The 22,392-nt window shown below is 41.1% G+C and overlaps 1 protein-coding gene across 1 annotated transcript in view; it reads right to left on the reverse strand.

Annotated features, from left to right (window-relative positions):
• The window catches only part of PTPRB (protein tyrosine phosphatase, receptor type, B), a gene marked incomplete at both ends in the record, with an annotated part of 41,529 nt that overhangs the window by 11,561 nt on the left and 7,576 nt on the right, over positions 1 to 22,392 (reverse strand). Inside the window, 14 exon segments of the mRNA XM_010131028.1 lie at positions 1,589 to 1,867; positions 3,080 to 3,361; positions 3,752 to 4,015; positions 4,861 to 5,124; positions 5,751 to 6,020; positions 6,884 to 7,147; positions 7,881 to 8,144; positions 9,200 to 9,463; positions 10,439 to 10,702; positions 12,037 to 12,303; positions 14,434 to 14,694; positions 16,191 to 16,460; positions 18,878 to 19,141; positions 21,954 to 22,211. Of these exon segments, the coding sequence (XP_010129330.1) occupies positions 1,589 to 1,867; positions 3,080 to 3,361; positions 3,752 to 4,015; positions 4,861 to 5,124; positions 5,751 to 6,020; positions 6,884 to 7,147; positions 7,881 to 8,144; positions 9,200 to 9,463; positions 10,439 to 10,702; positions 12,037 to 12,303; positions 14,434 to 14,694; positions 16,191 to 16,460; positions 18,878 to 19,141; positions 21,954 to 22,211 (3,735 nt within the window).

Consider the following 22,392-nt stretch of genomic DNA (forward strand, 5'->3'; position numbering starts at 1 on the left):
TTAGCACACTTGCTCATAGGAAATTACCTATTTTAAGCAGCTAAATTTCTGCTTCCTTTTCCAGAGGAACAGCCCTGAGTCAGACAGACACAGCATTCAACTAGAGAGTACCATTTTCCAGACTGGCTGCAGAATGTCCATAAGACAACTTATCTGCATGATAGAAAGCTGTACCTGGAACAGTGACACAGCAGATATAAACTGGAAAGTGAAGTACATCAGGAAAAATCTGCAGAGGACCAGGGCAGCAAAAGTGGGGATTTTAAAGCTCTACATTGCTGAATTTTTAAAAAATCTGTATAAGTGAAACTATGCTGCATGCATGAGAAACATAACAAATATGTGAGCAGATGGCTAAACTTCAGGAGGTTTTAGATTGCAAAAAGAACCAGTAATTCACACATTGTTTATCTAAACATCTCAGATCTACAAAGCCAAGTGCAATTATTTATGTTCTCTTGAGGTAGGGCTTCCTTTGTTAACCAGAGTCTGGGAAAGCGGTAGTGTTCAAAACAAGTAAGAACAGAAGTGAAACAGCTAACCTTCAAACAAGACTCAGTCTCACTTCTTGTGACAGGAGTAGCTAGTTCTTACCACCTCTGAATTTGTAGCATCTTTTGTGGTGGCAGAGGGAGATGACAAGTGGCAATTAAAAGGCAGTTGATGGGGGAAGGGAGAAGGTGGGTTGGTGACTGAACTCTGTAGCTTAGCTCACTGGCTCCCAAACCAAATGTAATTTTTAAGATCTAGCATTGTAAACAATTATGGCTTTCAATAAGCAGTTATAGAGGCATCCCTGAATATAGACCTCCTGGCCATCCTGTCATTATTGAGAAGTTTAACCCTGGAGTGGTTCAGGCCTCTGTGTTGTGCTGTGCTGAACCCAGAGGTAATGCAAAAATTGCAGCAGCTCTAGGGCCAGCAATGGCAACCTGTGGACAGTGGTGATGCCTGGCAGTGCAGAGACATCAGCAGAAGCTACCACTACCATCCAGTCAGCAGCCTGTGGGCAGAGAAATTGAAACAGCACTTTCAAGGCACATGCTATGGAAATCAGGTATAACTGCTGCAGCTGATTTGGTCAGGTAGCACTTGAGCAGAGGTATAGGTAGTCCAAAGAGGACCCACTGCTACAATACAATGTCCTTACTGATAGATATTTGTGCTGAGGATGGCTACCATCCATGAGGGGAAACAGCCAGGCACAGGAAGCCAAGCACTAACCATGAAGACAATTAGAGGTGTATGATGATGAAGGTATCTTTGGTGCTGAATATCAGAGTGACAGGATAATTTTTCACGTTTCTCAGGCTATATTTGTGAATGAGCCAAATACGCAGGTCTGGGAATGTAATGAGAGGCGATAAGAGTTGAAATCCTGCATTGTCTATCACAACAGGGACCAAAGGACAGGTTCACTCTGTCCTTCAGAGTGAACTATCTGCTATCAGATTTTAAGTACTGTGCATTGGCAATTGTGGAGTTCAGAACTCCTTATGTTGTCTAATCAACACAAGCAATTGCTTATTGCTGCTCACTGCCTCCCTTCACGGTGACTATGTCGATCTGTTGATCACTCTGCACTTACTGTCGATCATTGTGATGGTGCTGTCTTCAACTACTTCACTTGTCATGTCTGCAGAATGCACCTTGATGGACACCAGGTATCGCTTGTGGGGAACGAGGGTCATGATATTAAGCAGAGATTTGTCTTTTCCTATCCTTTTAGAAAATTCCACTTCACGAGTGTCCATTTTTTTGCACTCGATGCTATACCCATCAAAGTCAGAATCAGGAGGAGTCCAGGAACACGCAATGGCAGTAGAGGTCTGGGGCCGACAATGAAGACTTTGTATCTTGTCTGGTCCTAGAGGAATGTTGAAAAGTTGAAGCTCAGTGGTAAAAGGGACAGGCATGATACACTCTCTGAGCACCCTACAGCCCCTAGATTCTGCATCTGGTGATTGATCAGAGCAGAAGGCTGGGAGCCAGAATTCCCACCTCTTTTGCAAATGTGTGCTGCCTGATTATTAGGCAAAGCTGTCTAACTCATTTAAGCCATCTGAAGTCACATCTAGTGACACCAGCCTTATCAGGTTTGTGAAGCTTCAGTAATTAATTGTGAAAACAAGCAAGAAAAACTACTCACTGAATTTTTAACAAGAACAGCAACACTGCAAATCAATGGACTTCTAGAACTCTGTTACTACTTATTTGGAGGTTACATGTGGTCAATAGCATCAGTCAATACCGATACTGTCATTTCACGACTCATCTGATTTCCTGGGTAGCATGTGGAGTGTCCATATTACTAAAACACACCACTGAACCATGCTTTATCCACGTAATATTGAAGCACCATTTATAACATATGACATGCAACAAAGATGGGATTTCACTTTCAGATGGCAGACATCTACATCTACGTAATTAAATACAGGTGAAAGAGATAGCTATGCTCTCTCATTTTAATTAATACGCTGAATGAAGACTAAAGAGCTATTCAGCTCACTAAAGATGGATGTCAGTTTGGAGCTGAATCCCACACCAAGCTGACATGAGGGTTTGCCAAGGTTCAGTTGTTTTTACAATTCCAGGTCACCTTTTCAAATCAGTCTGCTACTGATTTGCTCGAACTTGACAACTAGCAATGATGTGGATCCACAGACACGGGCAGAAACGCAGAGCAGTGAAACATTCTGATTCCAGTTCCAAATCTAGTATAGCAGGGCTTCTTTCATCCTTCCTATCTGATTGTTCAGAAGCACTTTGATTTTTTCAATATCCTACTGTCAGAGAAGTTTGGATACTCAGCCTTATTTTACCCCTGAAACTGACTGATTCAGGCTCTACAACCAAACAGCCCTGCTCTCGATGTAAGGTTTGTAAATGCATATTCATTTTCAATCTGTAAACAGTTGACCTTGCACACAGCAAGGGCTTAGAATCTAGCTGAATTAATCACCTTCATCATGAATTTATTAATGGAAATTATTGACTGCAAAAGGAATTAATAATATTTAACAGTTTTGCACCTTTCCCAGCTGAGTGTTAGGGTGCAATGGAAATTGTTACTTACTTGTTCGCACACTTGCAGACTGTGACCGACTGTACGTCTTCCAGCTGTCACCACTGACAGTTCTGACACTGAACTCATAGAGCCTTCCTGGTCGCAGGCCATAGATAATGCGTACTTTAGATTTGCTGCTGCTGTAGGGATTGAATATGGTGAGGGGATCCTTTGGAAGCCACTGCAACTCAAAATCGTCATAGTCTGTCCAGTCTGGAGGACCCAGCCAAGTGATTGATAAAGAAGTGTTTGCAACATCAGTAAATGATACAGTGTTAGGAGGCCTGGGTGCTACATGGAAAGGGGGGAGAAAAGAAAACAAACAAACAAAAAAGAGATTTTTAACAAATTTTTACACAAGACATAAGGTAAAACGTGCATTATTTTGTTCATGCATCAGAAAGTGTTTTATATTACCCCATGTACACAGCCAGTTACTACATCTATGTTGATGGTGGTGACTTTCACAGACATTACATATTCCTGAGCCTTTGAAAGAAAACAGTGCTGAACAAAATCACACTCCATTGGTTTAATACCCTTAAGGATATACTTTATCTTTACACCTTCAGTGGCTTATAATAAATCCGTCCTCAGAATAAGTCTGTTGCATAGTTGTGATCTAATATGAATTCTGACAGATGGGACTAAAAAAAATCCCAAAGCTTTTGTGTCTTTTACCTGTTCTTCCTTCAGCATCTGCAGTGTTGGTCAGGTCACCACTGTGAGTCACCACAACCAGCCTGTACTTTCTGCCAGGAATGAGCCCCTGGAAATGCCACTCTTTCAGGTCTTTCCTGTGCCATGTTTCTTTCTGCGTCCCATTTGGGTTGTAAAGATTCAGCTCGTAGAAGTCAACATCTCCTGCTGCTGGACCCCAGGTGAACCACAGACTGTCTGTCATGTTTCGGTTTGATGCCTTGAGACCAACAACTGGGGCTGGTACTGAAAAATAAAGGGAGGAATATTACTTTATGTAGAACATTCTTAGGGTGAGGAGAAGCAACAAGGTCAAGCAGACCTTACACTTATCCTGTAATGACAGCCATGTAATAAACTAGACAGCCACCAGAGCTGGCCAAAAAGCCAGGAAGCATCAGGAGGTACATCTCAATAGTTTCTTCTCTTATTTTGAACTGCCACTGCCCCCAAAAGAGACTGAAATGTTTACAATAGATAGTTTTGCAAATGTTAAGCAGCTTTTTCCCAGTCAGTGTTTGGAAACATACAATTCTGAGGCAGCTGAAGAAAGTGCAGCACTATCCAGAGGCAGTCTTACAGAGGGGTTACCATATGGTGCCTCAGAGGATAACGAAAGGTTTCACAGAGTGTCGGGGCTGCTGGAGCTGCTTAGGAAACTCTGCTTCCCACGTGTGGCTGAACAAACACAGAGCTGCAGACAGAGGTCCCCTTGGGAAACAAGTTTTATTTCTCTGGTAGATTGTCAACCCCGTTAACTGTACTTGCTTTGCCTTTTTGGTTTTTCTACTCATAGACCAAAATTGCTTTTAGGATAGGAGACAGCTGTTTTCCTCTAAGGCTTAAGCAGTATACACTGGGATGTTCTTCTCCTGAGCTGAGTACCTGGGAACTATTGTAAAGTTACCTCTTGTAACCACATCATTCAGAATTTACCTTCTTATTTGTATAATGCTTTTCATGTGTAAAAGCCAATTTTGATATTTCAAATAGTTGGTCCAATCTAGCGTGAGCATTAGACTCAGACCAGTGCACTGGTGTCCCTCATGAGTACCACACTAGAGACAGATGGTTGTCTTAGATGTTCTTGCCTGTTCTTCCAAAGACAGATGACTCGTTAGTGAGGTCTCCACTGTGGGTAACAATCACCATCCGATACATCCTGCCTTGACGCAAGTTTTGGAACGAACACTGCTGGAGGTGCTGCTCTCCTGACATCCTGTCATGAAGGGACTTATCTGGATTGTATAGGAAGATGTCATATGAATCAAGTTCCCCTTGCGAGGTGGTCCAGCTGAAGGAAAGTCGGTCAGTGGTGTTCTCTGTGACCTTCAGATTTGTAACAGCTGCTGGAACTGAAAAGAAGGATAAATGCAAGAGTAAATCTCAATGTCTAGCCACTAAGCTGAACCTTTAATAAAATAACAACTCGTGGCTGGAATACATTTCAATTAAACCACAAATAGCTCAATAGTGTAATGTCAACAGCAAGTTTCAGAATCAAGAGGAAAGCATTTATACGAGGTGCCACTGAGTCTCTCCAACACAATGTTTGTATTTCCCAGCAGGCCTGGTTCTCCAGCCTGTGCTTACACAGAACTGTCCATTAGTTCCCTCAAGAAGCTTTAACCAAGTGAAGACTGCAAGACTTGCCTCAAAGTTTAGACGGGTGTATTCACATCAAATCCTGCGCTAAAAGCCTTGAGACTCTAAATTAAAAACTTGATGACAATAAAGCATTCAGATAGTTCCATAACAGATAGACTGAGGTAAGCATTCAGTACTTTGGTTTAATATCCTCATTATGAACCATGGCCATTATGCTAAAAAAATTCAGATTCACATATCAGGAAAAATGATGCGTACATATCTGGAGTCTGTTCCTACTAAAATGTTTCCAGAATCAAGATATACAGATGATTCATGCAATTAATAATATCTGACTGAGGGAACTATAAATAAACTGAGATGATCTAATTACCTGTTCGGCCAGCAGTTTCTGCTCGTTTACTGAAGAGCCCACCACTGACTGTCAAAACTTGTATTTTATACTTCTTGCCAGCTAATAAATCTTCGAATTTGTGCTGTTTGGCAGTAGCTGGCTCCGATTTGTTGCTCAGGAGGATTCCTTGCTCATTCAAGAGCAGAATGTCATACCTTTCAGCTACACCAGGAGCTTTCTGCCAGGTTACTAACAAGGAATGACTGCTGTAAGTGTGATGGGCTAGTAATTCCTGGACAGAGGCTGGAACTGAAAGCAACAATTAAAGGCAGGACATTACCAGGTGAAATATGGAATATTCAATACACAACTATGAACAGGGTAAATAATAAAGACTATCTTCATACATTTGAGTGTTTGTTTAGGGGAAAAGGTCTATCTGTGAAGGTGTTTGCACAAGCAAGTAACTCCTAGACATAAATAGTTACAGGGCATCATGGACATCTGAACTGGGCATGGAGAAGCAAGAGATATACATGAATTACCATGAGGAGAAGGAGAGTGAGACCAACTGACCAAAATAGTTAAGGCATGTGAGAAAGAACTGAAAAATAAAGAAATGGTAAATTGGTGCAAAATAGTGCCACAGAATAGGAAACATTAGCTGTGCAGCAGACTTGCACAGAAGTCGAGGCCACAGCAAACACATGCAAGTGCTAAAGAGAGAATGGATTAAAAACAAGGTGTTCCGCTGTTCTGTGTGTTCCAACACACAGTATATTGGGGCGACACATTGTCTAACAAGCCTTGACTATGCAATGGGCTCTTCTAGAGCATAGAATTTGACTACATGAAGCCCTGCAGATGTGTTGGATTGGTAGAGGCACAGGGCTGGTGAGTGATGGAACTGCATTTACCCTATAAGGGCACACTTCGGGCTGGGGGCCTGAATTCAACGCACATTCACAGGTAAAGCTACTCATGTGACAGATCTCACTGGTATTAACGGACCCATGCCTAAGCATTTGCAAGACTCACAACCTTTGAGATAAAAACTTCTCATGAATCTGGGTGTCCCCATACTCAGTGGTATGTACATACACATTATTAAATAAGGGTCAGCTTCTGGGGAGACATAATGCAACTTGCTCCATGTTTTAAAAGAAACGTACTTGTTCTCCCAAAAGCTGGTAAGCTGTTGTGCAAGGTGCCACTGTTAGATTGTACCACCACCTGGTACTGCTCCCCAGCTTCCAACTTGTGAAACGTGTGCTCGGAGACGTGTTTGGAGACAGTCTGGGAATCCAGCTGATGGTTTTGCTGAAATATAGACACTGTGTAGGAATCAACATCTCCACCTCCAGGAGTCCAGATCACTTTCAAGCTGTTTGTCATACCATTAGGCGACACGTGAATGTTTCTGACTGCACTTGGAACTGGAAAAAAAAAAGGGAACACAAAGGCACCGGCTTGCAAATTTCCTGTTTGATTCAGACTTTTTAATTCCTACATTTTTACGGTCACAGCAAATGACTCAAAGGACAAAGAGCATTTACAGGTACAAGTAGTTTCACTCATGGGTAAACATCAGTAAAGCTGAAGACATTTGTATAGGATTGCACCTTTTTAGAAAAGCGATTCTATGTGTTTACAGGAACAAAAGTAAAGAAAATGTAAGTTAAACAAAAAAATTTTTTATGTTCTTCTATTTGGATAACCTCCCTCTTCTCCAAATGATGCTTTAGAAACATGTCAGAAAATCAAAGCTCTATGCATGCTTAATTAGCCATTTTGTAGTTACAATCTCACCCATTCATTTCAGGTGGGTAATCAGAAGCATAAAATAGCTGAAGTGATTTAGCTAGAGATACTAAGCAAAAAAAACTGGCATGTATGGGAATAACAGAAACCCAAACACTGACATCTCAATAGCATTCCTATGCAACAAATCAGATTATATGCCAACAATCAAATATTGGTAACTGTGACATTTGTTTATTAAGCACAGATCGAGTTGGCTGAAGTACTAGTGTGATTTTCAAAGTGACTGTCACTTGTGCCAGTGGTACAGGAGCTCAGATAGCATCATGGTTCATTCTTGATTTTCTATACCTCATTCATTCCTCCAGAGAAGCCTCAATACATTTTAAATGTCATATAATTTCTTACTTGTAAGGCCTTCTATGAAAGTAGCACGTTGTGCATCTCCACTGATGGTCAAGACAAGAATTTTGTATAGACGTCCAGGAGTCAGAGCTGTGAACCAATACTCCTCAACGGTGTTCCCAAGAAAAATGGGTGGGAAGATCTTCATATCGTTGAAGAGGAGCTGAATCTCATATTTATCAACATCCCCCTCAGCCTTTGACCAAGTTACCTGCAGATCTTCTGTGCTCCTGTTACTGAGAGTCAGTTCCTTCACCGACTCTGGCACTGAAAGGGTGAGAAGAAAGGTAGGAAACTTCTTACCAAGATCACAGCAAAAATGTAACGGCTCTGAAGCTGTGCTCCTGAGCTAAAACTTTTCATTCAGTTCTCTAGGAAAAGCAGTAGATTGCACTTATTCGCAAGGGTTGCTGTTTGTAGTTTGCACCATAGCTAACACTGGAAGGTCCCATTTCAGAACAGGAAGTCCATAATCTATCAGTATAAAAATAATAAACTAATAATACAAAAGCCTGCAGGGAGTTTGCATAGCCAACAAAATTGAGTAGGACCTTCATGTACAACAAATATGGTACACAGAAGCCTGTGCTAGTGGAGACCTGAGGCAATCTGTCTATGTGATGCAACACCGCACTGCACAGTTCCCAACTCCTGCCAGATGCAGGTCAGTTATTTTTGCTTCGTGCTACATCTGGTTAATAAACCTGGTTTCTTAGGATGCATCTTAAGTGTACATGTAGCACTAGGTGAAAACAGGCAGATTGCATCCAGATTCCTGCTAGCTCACAACTAGCCACCTTACCACTCTTGCCCCTACTCTCCAACTCCAGTTCCTGAGGTAGTTTGAGTAGAGTAAGGCCTAGCCTACCTTCTTCCTTACACATTTCCATGACCAGAAAAAAACCCTTGTCTTGTACCTTCTGGCACAGTTTAAGCATAAAGACTAAGCTTATGTGGAAATCTGTACAACTGTTTTTCAGTTTTCCATGTTTCAAGATTTGCTTTTCACAAGTTCTTGTGAAAAAACACAAGTACCTGTGATGTTTTCAAGTTCACAGCACGGGTCTCTTCCTTCACTTTGTATCTATCTGAAACTTGAACATTGGTCATAAACTAAATACTGCTTTCCATATTTGGAACGACACACATTCGAAGAGTCACTCAACATTCTATGTTAAAATCGTACAAGGTTTTGAGCTTAGCTATGGTAAATAAAAAAAAAATCATTCTATGTTAAAATCATATGAGATTTTTGAGCCCAGCTATGGTAAATAGAAAAAAACCTCAGGGTGTCTCAGGATGTTTCCATAGTGTTTACTTACTTGTTCTGCCATAGACCCTTTCACTAGTTTCGTACTTCCCGCTTCTTGTGCTGACTGTGATGCTGTACTGCCTCCCTGGGACTAGGTTAGTGAACACACATTCATTTTCATCCTTTGGGACACTCTTTGTTTGGATGAAATCATTGTTGTTTTTGATGATCACTTCATAATTATCAAAATATCCAGAAGCATGTAACCAGGACACTTTCAAACAGTCACTTCTGGCTGAATTGCTGACGGTGAGTCCCTGAACACTTGAAGGGACTGAAAGAAAACACATAATTAAAGATTCAAAAAGCAATAACTTCCTGAAGTAACAGTTGTTGTTGTAATGGACTGTATTTGTGGTAATTACCAGACTTTTCTGAGGAAGTTGCAAGAAGACCACAATATAGACTTAAGCAATACCCCACCCTCTAAAATAGTAACTGCCCTTTCCAGGCTGCTTTACATCATACGACAACGGTTTGTATTTCCAGTTTTTGGTCTTTCAGAACTTGGTCAGTTTTGCTTATAGCAATGAGTTCCACAGATTCACACTAATCCTGAATTTGCTTCTCATCACTTAATGGCTGTCCCTTTGATTTTCACTTACATCATGAGAAGACTAAAATTGCACTAACTTGATACTCTTTGTTGTTTTAACACCCCTTAACATCTTCCTTTTTTTATTATTATACACGTTTGCCAAGTGTAAAGTCTCAGTCTTTTCAATCTTTGAGAAAGTTTTAAAATATTTTCAATCATTATTGTCACTCTTCTCTGAAATGTCTCTAATCCTATTACAAGCTCCTTGAACATCACATGACCAAAACCACAGACATGGGTGTTACTCATTTATGTGATGTGTTAGTAATATTTCAGTAGTTAGCCGATACCATCCTGTTCTTTCAATGTTTGAGTAACTTTTTGGGGGGATACTCTGCACTATATAATTGAAGAGCCAAGTAGAGGGGTTAAGGGCAGGAAAATGCATTTAAGCCAAAACTGATACATGACTTCTGCTCACTCACAAGTACTCATGCACAACTCTCATTCATGCTAAAGTAATTTTCTATGACATAAAGCAGCAGTAGAGGTATGAGAATAAAACTAAGTCTGTAAAGCTGTAATTATACGGTTTGACTCTTCAACCCCTACTCACCCATCCCAGTTTGGTCAGATACTCATAAGTTGATCACCGATAATGGCTATACAAAGTGGTTATGGTAACTGGATTTGCTCAGAAGCTGTCTTTACCTGTTCGTTCTTGGCTGAGGGAATAATTTTCATACTTCCCACTCTTCGTGGTTATCATCACATTGTAAAGTGTCCCAGGAATAAGGCTATTGAAGGAGCATTCACTGAGGGATTTGGAAACGGTGAGAGTCTGAACAATCTGGTCATCATGAGAGAGTGTTACCAAATAACTGTCTACATCTCCAGAAGCTGGCAGCCAAGAAACACTGAGGTAGTCACTGCGACCTGAGTTATTTACTGTTACTCCTGTCACGCTGGAAGGAACTGTGTAACAAAGAGGAAAAACCAGAATAGCTTTAACTAGCCAGTACTTATTGTTATGAGAATGCCTGGAATGCCACCCTGCAAGACAAGCAGTCTGGGACTTCTGAGAAGCTCTGCACTGACTCCCACTCAGCTGCACTCACATGCGTTTTTGAATACAGTGAAAGAAATTGTCTTTGGTGGCACTGTCCCAGCACTTCTAAAGTCCCAGAAGATGAGTTATCCTCTTAAATTGCCATTCACCAGTAACAGCAATAACTACTGAGGCTTGTACCAAGCCAAGGGCCATCGCAGAACGTGTTTCATTTAAAATGAGTTCTCTGACGCCTAGTGGCCAAAATTCGAATACGATTTGTTTTTCAAGCCAGCAAGGTCAGCTTGAAGGCTCCACATCTACAGAACTACCATCACTTGGGTACAAAACTATGAGTTATTACAGGGGCAGACCATAATCGTAATGAACTGCCACATTTTCATGGGACTCCGATGCACTGAACTGATTCACCTCAGTAGAGGGGCTGGTCATTAAGCTGTCAGAGGAAAAATACTTAGAAGATTTTACAAAATATCCTTATGTACTTTAAGCCTTTATAGTGTTATTCTTCGCCAGTTGTTTTTTTGTTTTGTTTTTGGTTTTGCCACCTGAAAATAGTAGCTCTCAAGGAGAACACTGGAGCAAACTGCAGGATGCCTGGCCTTTGCCAAATTCACGTAAAGGGTGAAACTGAACTGTGTTGTGAAATTTTCCCTCTGTCTAAATATCCAAAGGACTCGTATTACATTTCATGAGTCACTGAACTTACAGAATTTGATGCAATAGTAAATCCTGTCCTGTGCAGTACAGAAGGGCCTCATAATGAGTAATTAACCCTGGCGGACATTCTTTAATGTTGGATTGGAGACCTGTTCTTTAACAGGTCCTGAGAGACTGAGACACAAATTCATCCCACCACCTTTAGAAAGCTAATTTGCACACCTAAGTAAGGAGCAATCACCCTGTGATGCCACCTAGTCAACAGAACAAGAAAGTCCCTTCCAAGGAGTGATTTACCCACCATAGCTGTACATCACTCTCAGGGCATATTCTTGTCTTCACTACAGAGTGACCCTGCTGTGCAGAGTTCCTACTGTAGGCAAAGCAGTTAGCCCCCCAAAGTTACATTAACATGAATCTGGACTGACAGTGTGCCGAAGGTCACATACACGTTTTATATGACTGAAACTCCCATATTTCTGAATTCTCATTGCTGTGGCTTAATTACAAGGCCATTCTCTTTAACAAATTCATCTTATAGGAACTGACAGAAGACAAGCTGGAGTATTTTCCTTCTTACCTGTCCTCCCCTCTTCAATTGCTTGCCTTGAAGATATCCCCCCACTGACAGTGGTGACAACAACTGAATAGAGTCCTCCAGGTTTCAGGGGATAGAAATGGTATCTGTTGGTTTCACTGGGAACAGTCTCATTTTTAATGACAACATTGTCGTGAATCAGTAGCACTTGGTATGAGTCCACATCTCCCTGAGCTCTTGTCCAGTTGGTGAACAAGCTGTTGGTTGATCCCTGACTTGCCACAGTCAGTCCAGTCACTTGGTCTGGCACTGAATAGAAAATTGTCATAATGTTATTGAGGAGAAACAAAATAAACCAAAACAAAATACCCCAAATAACCCAAGTTTAGTCACACTGAGGAAGTGCATCAAAAAAACATTCCAATTTGCAGCCAGACTCAACAGGACTAAAAATAGCCTAACCGTGGACTGCTTCCTGTCTGACGGGATGTCGTCTATGGGAAAGTATCTAAGGCACAGAAAGGTCTTTCAGGCTTTAGCACAGCTTTTCTCAGTCAGAACAAAATGATTCAAGAATAGGGAAGTAAAAGACACAGCAGTTTATAAATACCATTAAACAAAAGCCATCAATTTAGGAAATAACTTTTTATTTTTTGATGACTATTTCAAATACAGTCTGAGTCTTTCATTCTCCTTTTCCTCTTCTATTCCCCACCTCTCATTTCTATTAAACGGAAAACTAGTTTGATGAATATACCTCAGTGGCAGTCACATATATGCCTTAGAGAAGTGTCAGACCCTTTAATTTTGGGGCTGAGGTTTTGGTTTTGCTTTTTCTGACAGACGATCTGCAGGATACTAACTTTTCTAGTGTCAAAAGATGAATTAACTGTCAAACCTAACATTTATCTGAGTATAAGCTAGTGAACTTAGACCAAAAAAAGGAAAAAAGAAAGAAAAAAGAAGGAATGTAATATTTAGCACAAATTTTACCCAAAATACTTTTTTTTGTTAAATTTTACAATATTTGGACAAAGCAAGGAAATGCAGTTACTTGTTTCTAAGTGTTTCTGCTTACATGACCTAACATGACTGAAATAAACAACACTCCAGCTTGACAATATATGATAGCAAGCTTCATCTCTTGTTTTATATCAACCTTTTTGCACACACAGTACTGGATCAGCAATCATTAACAAAAGCTAGAAAATTAGGCACATAGCTGAAATAAAAAGCAATGTTGATTAAAAAGCGAATCAAAAATCCCACCTGTTTTATAATGCTGTCATAACATGGAAAGCTCCAACAAGACACTGAAGTGCCACATTTCTGTATTAAAGGAACTTCTAGTGGTATCTCAGGCCTCGCTAGAAGCTGACCAATATGGGATGCATGTAAGACCTATTTCTGTCATATTTACAGCAATATTTTGCAAACCTACTTACTAAGCTGTCCCACCGCAAAGAATATTCAGAGGTTTGGAATGGTTATTAAGACCTACACTCCAACTCACTGATCTTTGTTCTTTATCACTTTGAATGTACTGCTGACATACTGTCCCTGTCTGATGTGTTTTCAAGCATTGATTCATACTAGTGAAGTGGAACACTAACCTTTATGCCCAAATAGGCCTCCTAAAGGGGTGTAAGGCAGAAGGAAATGAAATCCCAGCTATCTAATCACATAGCAGAGAAATGAAGGTGTAAGTCAAACTTTTCAGGCCTTGGAAGGAGCTGCAACATTTAAATAAGGACCACTATCAATCCCTAGGCATGATTAGATTCAAACACTAGCAGCTTGTTTTTCCCTGTGCTGTGCCAGACCAGAGCTTCATTTGAAGACTTTGCTTGCACTGGAGAATGCGTAAGTCAAGCAGAGTAGAGCAGCACATATGGTATAAAGCTTGCACACGTGCACAAAATTAGCACCCTGCAGGGGGTCACAGCCATCATCCTAAGTAATGGACACAGATTCTGGAATCAGAAGAGCAGAGAGATTCAAAATACACTTTCAGGGTCACATATGTTTTGTGGCTGTCAACCTTGGAATGTTCTCCCTAAAGCAACATTTTCCTGTGTGGTGGAGGTTTGTTCCCAGATGATGAATCAAGGAAGTTGCCTTCCTGAAGATACCCAGCAAAAATTGTTCCTCTTATATGGAATCTTGTGCTAATGTAGACTGATCAGACGTGACATAGTATTTCAGAAAACTGTTTTGCCAGGAATTACATACCCATTTCCCCCAAACCATAAATAAATACTGCAACATAACTGACAGTCAGAAATGAGAGACTCAGAAACATAACTTTGCTATTGAGAAAACAAGTGTAAATTCAAAACTTTTGAGATTTAGACACTGAGTTCATTCAATTCACTACAAAGCAAAAGGTTGTTAATGGTTAACAGAAGTAAAGATTAAAATAGTTTGACAGGATGATACCTGTTCTTCCTTCCACTGAAGTCCAGTTGCTTAAACTCCCACTAATGGTAGTAACGGTAGCTGTATATTTTCTTCCAGGGACCAAGCCAGTGAAAGTGAACTCCTTAGCTTCTTTTGCAAGCCCTTTTTTGATGACCGTAAGATCCCTGTCTCCCAGTGAAACTACATAGCTGTCCCACTCCGCAACAGGAGTCATCCACATGATGCTAAGTGAAGAGTTATTAGCATGCTTCACACGGAGCTGGAGAACGGGCTCTGGAGCTGTAAAAGTGCACAAATATCACAAATGAAAACAGGACTTTATGAAGAACACGTGGTGAACACAAGGAATCTGTTCTGTAAGACAGAAGTGTGACAGCAACAGAGTATTTGTAATCAGGAGGAGATTCTTTACCTCTCTCTAGGAAGCCAGTCTTATAAATCTAGTATTTGTGCTACTCCTCCAGTAAATGGCTGTAGCGGCAGACTTCAGCAATTCATTATGGCTGTAATGCTTAGGTTTAAACTTAGGTCAGGATATGTATTTTCTTATGAATGGAAATGCAGTGAAGTCAGTGAGTTTCCCCTTGAACTGTGAGTGCTAGACAGGGATACAAAATGTTTGTACCATAAACCAGATCTACATCAATTTAGTTGTAACAAACACGGATGCAAGTTACAGTGGCAGAGTGACACTGATTTTGCATTTATCTCAGTCAAGTTGGGAGACACTCCAAATTTGCAGTGGTATAAATGAAAGAATTTGATCAGTAAATTTGTGTGTGTGTGTACATGCATGCATGCAGAGGGCATTTGTTACCTAACATAGTCACCTGATTTGATTTTGTCCCTGTTACATTGAAATACAACTCACTTTCCGGGACTGTGATTTATGTAAGAGAAAGTTAAGTCAGAATAGGGCCCCTAATACCTATGCTTCATAACAGGTACATTATGTACCCGACTGTGGGTCAAACACAGTTGTGATACACCCACTGCTGGGTGTTATTTATCGGCCCATGTTCTAATCGCTTAGCTGTGTTGATTAAAAGTAGCACCATAAACTTAAATAATTTGTAATGTATATCCAAGTAAGCAAGATGAGAACGTGGCTTGCTCTGGTCAAGCTGGCTTGAAATTAGAGAAAGCTTGAGTTCTGTAGCTTCTACTGGTCTTAATGTTGTGCAAAATTAACAAACTAAAGACAGCAGGAACAGTGGGCCCAAAGAAGGGTGAGGATAATGTCCCTGTATATGGATTTCCTTTGGAAAGGCTAACCCCATTCTCTTTCTGGAGCACAGGAACAAGAACCGGGATGTTATGGAACAGCCACACTAACACACACCTCAGCCAGCTTTTGTTAACGCTGCTGATACACTTTATACAGGCTGGCAAGGAAACCAGTTTGCCACTGAAAACACTGATGAACAATACAGGAGGATCTATTTCTCTTTAAGAACTATATAGGGTACCTACAATCAGCTACAAAATATAACAGTGAAATGTTGTAATGTAGTGTAATACCTCAGTCATGACAGAATGGTGCTATAATTCCCAAAACTTTCACTAACAAAACATTTACCACAAAAATAACCCTGAACAATTTCACAGAACTGCTAAAAGTAATTATTTCTGCTGTTTACAAGGAAGCTCCCTTTTACTATATTGATAGCGAAATTCATCTGTGGATTCCCAAGTACTCTTTCTTTCTTTCTCATTGTGCACAGAGCCCAGATGAACATTTTGCACTTTCACACTTCCCGGACGACAACACTGACCTGTTCTCCCGGTGCAGCTAGTCTTGCTCTGCAAATCACCGCTCTCCACAATGACGTCCACACCATACTGCCTTCCCGGGATGAGACCCACGTCATGGATGAGGTACTCCCTGGTGTCCTTCTCCAGGGTGGTGTTGAGCACCAGGGCCGAGCGGTTCCACAGGAGCAGGCGGTACCTCTCCCAGTCTCCCGCAGGGGGCAGCCAGCTCACTCGCAGAGACCTCAGCCAGCCACCACCACCGGCTTTCAGCTCAGAAACTTTCTGGGGAACTGAAACACAGAGACTGAGAGAGTAATCCTGAAGTGGGGTATTTCTGGTAAGACTTAATGGCATACTGGCAAAACCTGTCTTGTAGCATAGCTATTGTAGAAGTACTTTGATCAGTTAGAGCAACGTGAGGTACCTTGTTACAAAGGTTGGCATTCATTTTAAAGACAGTTTTTACTCTTCCCCACACAAACCACTCACTTTTTCACCTTTGGTTTCTAACATCAGAAATGGGGAACCCATGCACTTCTGGGATGCATCTTGCTGTTTCCAATTAGCTTCCCAGTTGTTTCATGGACTTCAGTTCACTTAGAAACTGTCAATCAATTTTTCAAAGCTAAGGCCAAAATCTGGTCTCAGCAGCAGAAATGCAAAGCCTGATGGCTTCTTCCACAGAGGCCTTGCATGTCCTAGTCCCTCCTAGCTCTAAGGTACTGAAGTTCAAACTGAGGTCCACTAAAGCATACCCTTTGTACTGTCCTCCACTTCAAGGGTCCTGAATTTACATGCTCAGCCCTCCTGCCCTACAGCTGCAGGTCATACTGGACCACTGAAACTTTTCTGATTTTCATGGAATAATTAAATATTAACCACACCAAGTAGAGACTGGTAGGCAGATGAAGACCCTTAGGTTACGATACCTATAGCTTAGTGTTAAGATACTGAGAGATCAGCATTGGAGCCCTGAGACCATCACCAAGTATTAACTGTAAACTTTAAGGGTATAATCATGCTCCCATGTTTTCTCTAGCTTAGCTAATATTTAATTGCTCAGTACCTAGCAAAGGATTGAGAGATTTCTACCAGCACCACAAAATACTTAGCAGTTTCATTTCCCACAGGCATAGCTGGGTATCAAACCTAGACGTCCCACATGCCAGTGAATATGGGAGATGTGCTTCAGTTGAATGAGTGGATAAAATGATGCAGCGTTTTGTTAGGAAGCACGGGTGTATTTATGTCGTAACAGATAAAGTTCAGCCTTGTGAGAGTGGCTGGACATCATTACACTCTTACTGTACAAAATTTCAATCCCTGAGATGTCCATATTCCTCCCCACAACACTCCTCAGCAGGTTCTGCTGCCATAGGCATCCTCTCAGTACAGTGATGTGCATTATGCTCTCGGGCACCCGGCTCTCTTTGCGAGTTACAGAGGGAGTCTTTTGGTATCTGTAGACCTGACAGCCGGGATTTACAAATTTATCTTTAGGCCACACAGCTTCTGCTGAAGTGTTCTGGTTTTCAAAGCTCTTGGTATCTACGGAAAAATCAAGGGAAGGAACTTTACATGATCAGCATCCTTGGAAATGGGGCTTCTAGATCCCATGCTTTAAAAGTACTGTGTCTAGATCACAAATCTGGGGATAAGCGCTTCTTCGAGTGAGGCACTGAAGCTCTCTGTTCAGATGGAAATGGTGATCTTAAAGATCTTTAATGGTAGGCTAGATAAACAAAAAACACATGCATGTAACCAGTCCAACTTTGTACTTACTGGACATGAAAGGCTTTTCAGGTCTCTTTCAGTCTGCACTGAGAATAGCAGCTAGGTATGTCGAGGATGTGCCTTTCACGTGAGATGTTTAGTTGCAGCTAATAAATATTCTCTAAAATAAATACTGTGCTGTCTCGCACTCTCTCTCACACACACACATACACACACATTTCCTATTTTTTTTGGCTCTGAGTCTACTAACAATTTAAGTATGCATTCTTCACCCATTTATGTATTCTTTTCCCAACTAAATTATGCCTGGGCTAGGCTGGTGTGGAGAAGATGACAAGCTTTGTGGCCTGTAATGCAGTGGGATTATTATGCCAGATTATTATGCCAGAATTTTTCAGGTTCAGAACTCATATAAGAGGTGCTTGAAAGAAAATTATACTTCTGAAAGAAGATAGACATAAGATAACCCAGCTCTGCCCAGGCTGCCACATGCCTTCCTTAATCCACGCTGTTGGCAGTAAAGAAAGCCAATACTTTTCTTATTTGTAGATTTGTGTCTGGAGCAAGAGATAATACTAGATCTTGCAAAATTACTTTAAAATCTGTTAATAGTTTGACTTCATGCAGATTCCCCCATAAAGTAACTCATTTTATATACTATGCTGAGTAGAATTCAAGATAACAAAGTTGGTCAGAAGTGCAGTAACGTGGAACAGTTTTGTAACAGACTCACCCAGCTATAAGGTCCAAAATGCATTATTGTTTCCTGCTCCCAAGCTATGCTGGACCTGCTTTTGGCTGCCAGATTAACTATTGCCGGAGTCAGGAAGGGGTCATCCTGGAACAATACTGTCCTCTTTATCTTATTTTACCTGGAATCCAAATCATTTTGCCTCCTACAATGATTTTCTACAAGGCTGTGAAGGCAAAACCAGCACTGGTTACATTGTTCTTACTGAAGCAGAAGACTTACGTGTCCTGCCAGCTGCCATCCGATCAGTGAACAGTTCACCACTGACTGTGCGGGCAGTAACCTGATAAAGACGTCCTGGAGTTAGCTTGTCAAAGTGAGTCTCTGTGACCACTGGCTGCAGAGTTTTGACTTCTTTAACTGATCCAAGATGAGACAGACTGATATTATAGAAATTGAGGTTTCCTGAAGGTCTTCTCCACTTGACTTTTAAAGCATCTAAGCTGTCATCGTTAGTCACTGTCAAATCCAAGACTTCAGCTGGGGCTAAAAAGAGAAAATAAGAAAGAGAAAAATCTAATTCCACCACAGAACATATAAGACCTGTGTGGGAAAACAACTAATATGGGGAGGTGAGGGAAACACTGTTCCCCAGATTTTAGCTTACACCTTGACACGAAAAGCAGCCATGAAGCGGCTGTGAAGCAGTTTGCTGATCCCAAGAATGGAATGCGGTTACCATGGCTAAGGCCTACTGCAGCCAAGTGCAATGTACCATACCTCTGAACGAGGACAGGAGTGATGTGAAGGCAACACAGTCTGTCCCGTTCGTGGAGGAAACAATGGGCTGCTACAGTTTACTACAAACAACCGCTATCAAGAAAGATGGATCGCTACTGCCGTGCCAGCAAAAATGGTGAAAACTTGTTCTCAAGATTTCGCTTGTGGTCTTGTGCTCTTGTGCTCATTATAATGTCATTACAATACAAAAACGCACCTCCATCCCAAAGGCTACCTGCCTCCAAGGTACGACCACTCCCCACTGGGCATGCGCCCTATGTTTTAACACCTGTACCTTCAAATGTGAAGCGAGAGATTTTTAATCCATTCAGAAAAAAAAGAATAAAATGACCAGAGTCACTCAACTCCACCCAAAGGCATAGAAACAATATAAAAGGTGGCGGACAAAAGGGGGACTCTGCGGAACAGAAGACCACCATCAAAACTTTGGGATTGGTCGACGGGCTGAACCTATCTTCTCCTCCCCACCTTGGGGACTCCTATTGGGTAAGAGATCTCTGTTTTGTGTGCTTAAATACTAACATCAGGCTAGCTATTAAATAATTATTAGTGTTTAGGTTTGTTTGTGTGTTTAGTTTTGTGTGTGTGTTTAGTGCTGTTTTAAATCCATTTCGCAGTCAATACCCAATTGCCAGTATCATTCGAACCTGCATTTTGTCACGAATCTACACAATAAATTATTATTGTTGATTTAATACTGAAGGGATTTGTCTTTGCGTTACTGCTAGTGAAGTTCCCTGAATAGGTTAGGCGAATATTCTCCAATCCTGTGGACTACCAAGAGGGACTTTGGTTCCAGTGACGCTGCCAGTGCGCCTGGCAGGCTGGCCAAGTTGTTAAGAACCCGAGGAGGTTCCCCTTCTCCCTAACAGGAGTACGGTAGGCAAGTTGGGTGCCAGGATTTTGTCTTTCTTGGGAAGATAGTGGGCTTGACAAATTGTAAAGGGTTTGGGAAACCCCCCTTCCATTCCAGGAATTTTACTAATCAGGTCTATATATCTTCCTGGTCCCCTTTTCGTGACAGCCCGTTGCTTCCAAACTGCAATAGTAAAGTTTTACTTTTGAATAGTTACATGAAATGGAGTATGAATGATTGTGCCTGAACAGTGAAAGGGCAAAGTCTGGTCACAGTAAAACTGAACCCAGCCCTGTTTAGGATATTCTGCCGCTGAGAGTGACACCTCTTAGGTTGTCCACTCTTGTTTCTTGGACGAGAAAATCCGTTAGCCATGTCTGCGCTCACACCAGTCATTTTGACTTTAAAACAGACCAAGCACATGTTCCCAAGAGCAGAGATGCCTGCATGTGTTTTGGTAAACACTACAGCATCACTGGAGCTATGTCTGATTTAGTCTGGTGTAGAAGGGATTGGAATCAAACTCCTTTATTCAAATGCTCCACCAAAGAAAAAGCATAGTCACCTCCAACATCTTAATTTCTCAGGCTTGGGGCACACTAGGTTCTGAAATGGAGGACTATGCTACAAGCTAGATGAAGTGCTTTTATGTTCAGAGAAAACTTGTGAGATTTAAAATTTTTGCATCTCCCAACTGGAAGAAATGAAAAATTCTGGAGAAATAAAATGAAACAAGAGTATAATCCCCAGAAGAGCCAGTGCTGACAACAGCACTCATCTGTGTGCCCTGGACATCAAAATATTGTTCATTTAATATTAAATTATGTTTACATGGTGAGATTTCTGTAGGAGAAACTGCACCTTACGTCTCCCACAAATTAAGGAAAGCAAAGGTATAACCCCGGTTTGCTTACATGAGTGATTTAACTATTGGACTCTAGTAAGATGTCATCTTACCTTTCTCTCTATGATCACAGAACTCTACCCTGAAAAACGTTCCTGACAAAAAATTTAAATATCTAAAACTCTGGTTCTGTGAATCAATTCTTCTCTGTGGGGAAAAAAAAAACCCAACAACTCGATCAACATTCTATTTTAAAGTTCTTAACCTGCTCTACATTTTTTTTCACTTTCTTTTCAGAAATGGAGCTATTTTGCAATACAGAGAAAAAGAGTCACAGAAAATATTTTTTCACCAAACTCACAAGCTCTATGTCTCCCATTCATCTAAGAAGAAATCATGGAGTTAAACTGCCTTCAGTACTGTGAAATAACCAGAATACAATTAGTCTGGTTACTACCTCACTTCATTGAGGAAGTTCATACAGGAATCAGATGAACCTCTCTAACAGTATAAGGTGATACTACGGCACTTGGGCTCAGGTTGTCAGCTCCTAACTTTACATGTTCAACGGAGCTGTCTACATTAAGCAGTGCAGCTAAGTCAGTTGCAGACACCTTACAAGCTAATTTAGCTGTTAACTTTGCTGCAGTGCTAACTTAGGGAGCTAAATAAGCTTATGGTGTCTCTAACTCCCTCAATAGCTTTTGGAGAAAAACACCTGCTAAGGGTAATTTAGCCACTCAAGACTGGGGATATACACTTGGAACATGAATCTTTTATTATTCTGAAATATATCCTGTAATATTATTCGGTTATGCCCTTAGCTTCTTCTGTTGTGATGAATTTTGAAATCATACCTGTCCTGACACTTTGAAAATTGCTGCTCTCCAATCCTGCAGCCTGGGTTATGATAGAGAGGTTATACAGGTGGCCTGCTGTAAGCCCTGAAAAAGTGTAGGAGGTCAGAGGATCTTCTTGGTGAATCTCATGAACCGGGACATGATTATCCAGTAACACCAGCTTGTAACGATCCACGTGTCCAGAGCCAGGAGACCAAGAAGCATGAATAGTGTCTGCCTTGACGCTGACCTGAATATTTTTCACAGGGGATGGCACTGTTGGAATAAAAACCACATGTTTAAGCCCTAATGGTTCTCTCCACAGCTTTGGCAATTTTGAAGAGATTTGATTTTTAACTATGTTGAGTTTTTTCGGGGTTAGTGAAAACCCAGCACCAAGTTTATGTCCAAATACACCATCACAACATGCCTCCATTCTTCGCAAACAACTACTTAT

Source organism: Buceros rhinoceros, unplaced genomic scaffold (assembly GCF_000710305.1).
Source record: "Buceros rhinoceros silvestris isolate BGI_N320 unplaced genomic scaffold, ASM71030v1 scaffold9042, whole genome shotgun sequence".
NCBI lineage: Eukaryota > Metazoa > Chordata > Aves > Bucerotiformes > Bucerotidae > Buceros > Buceros rhinoceros.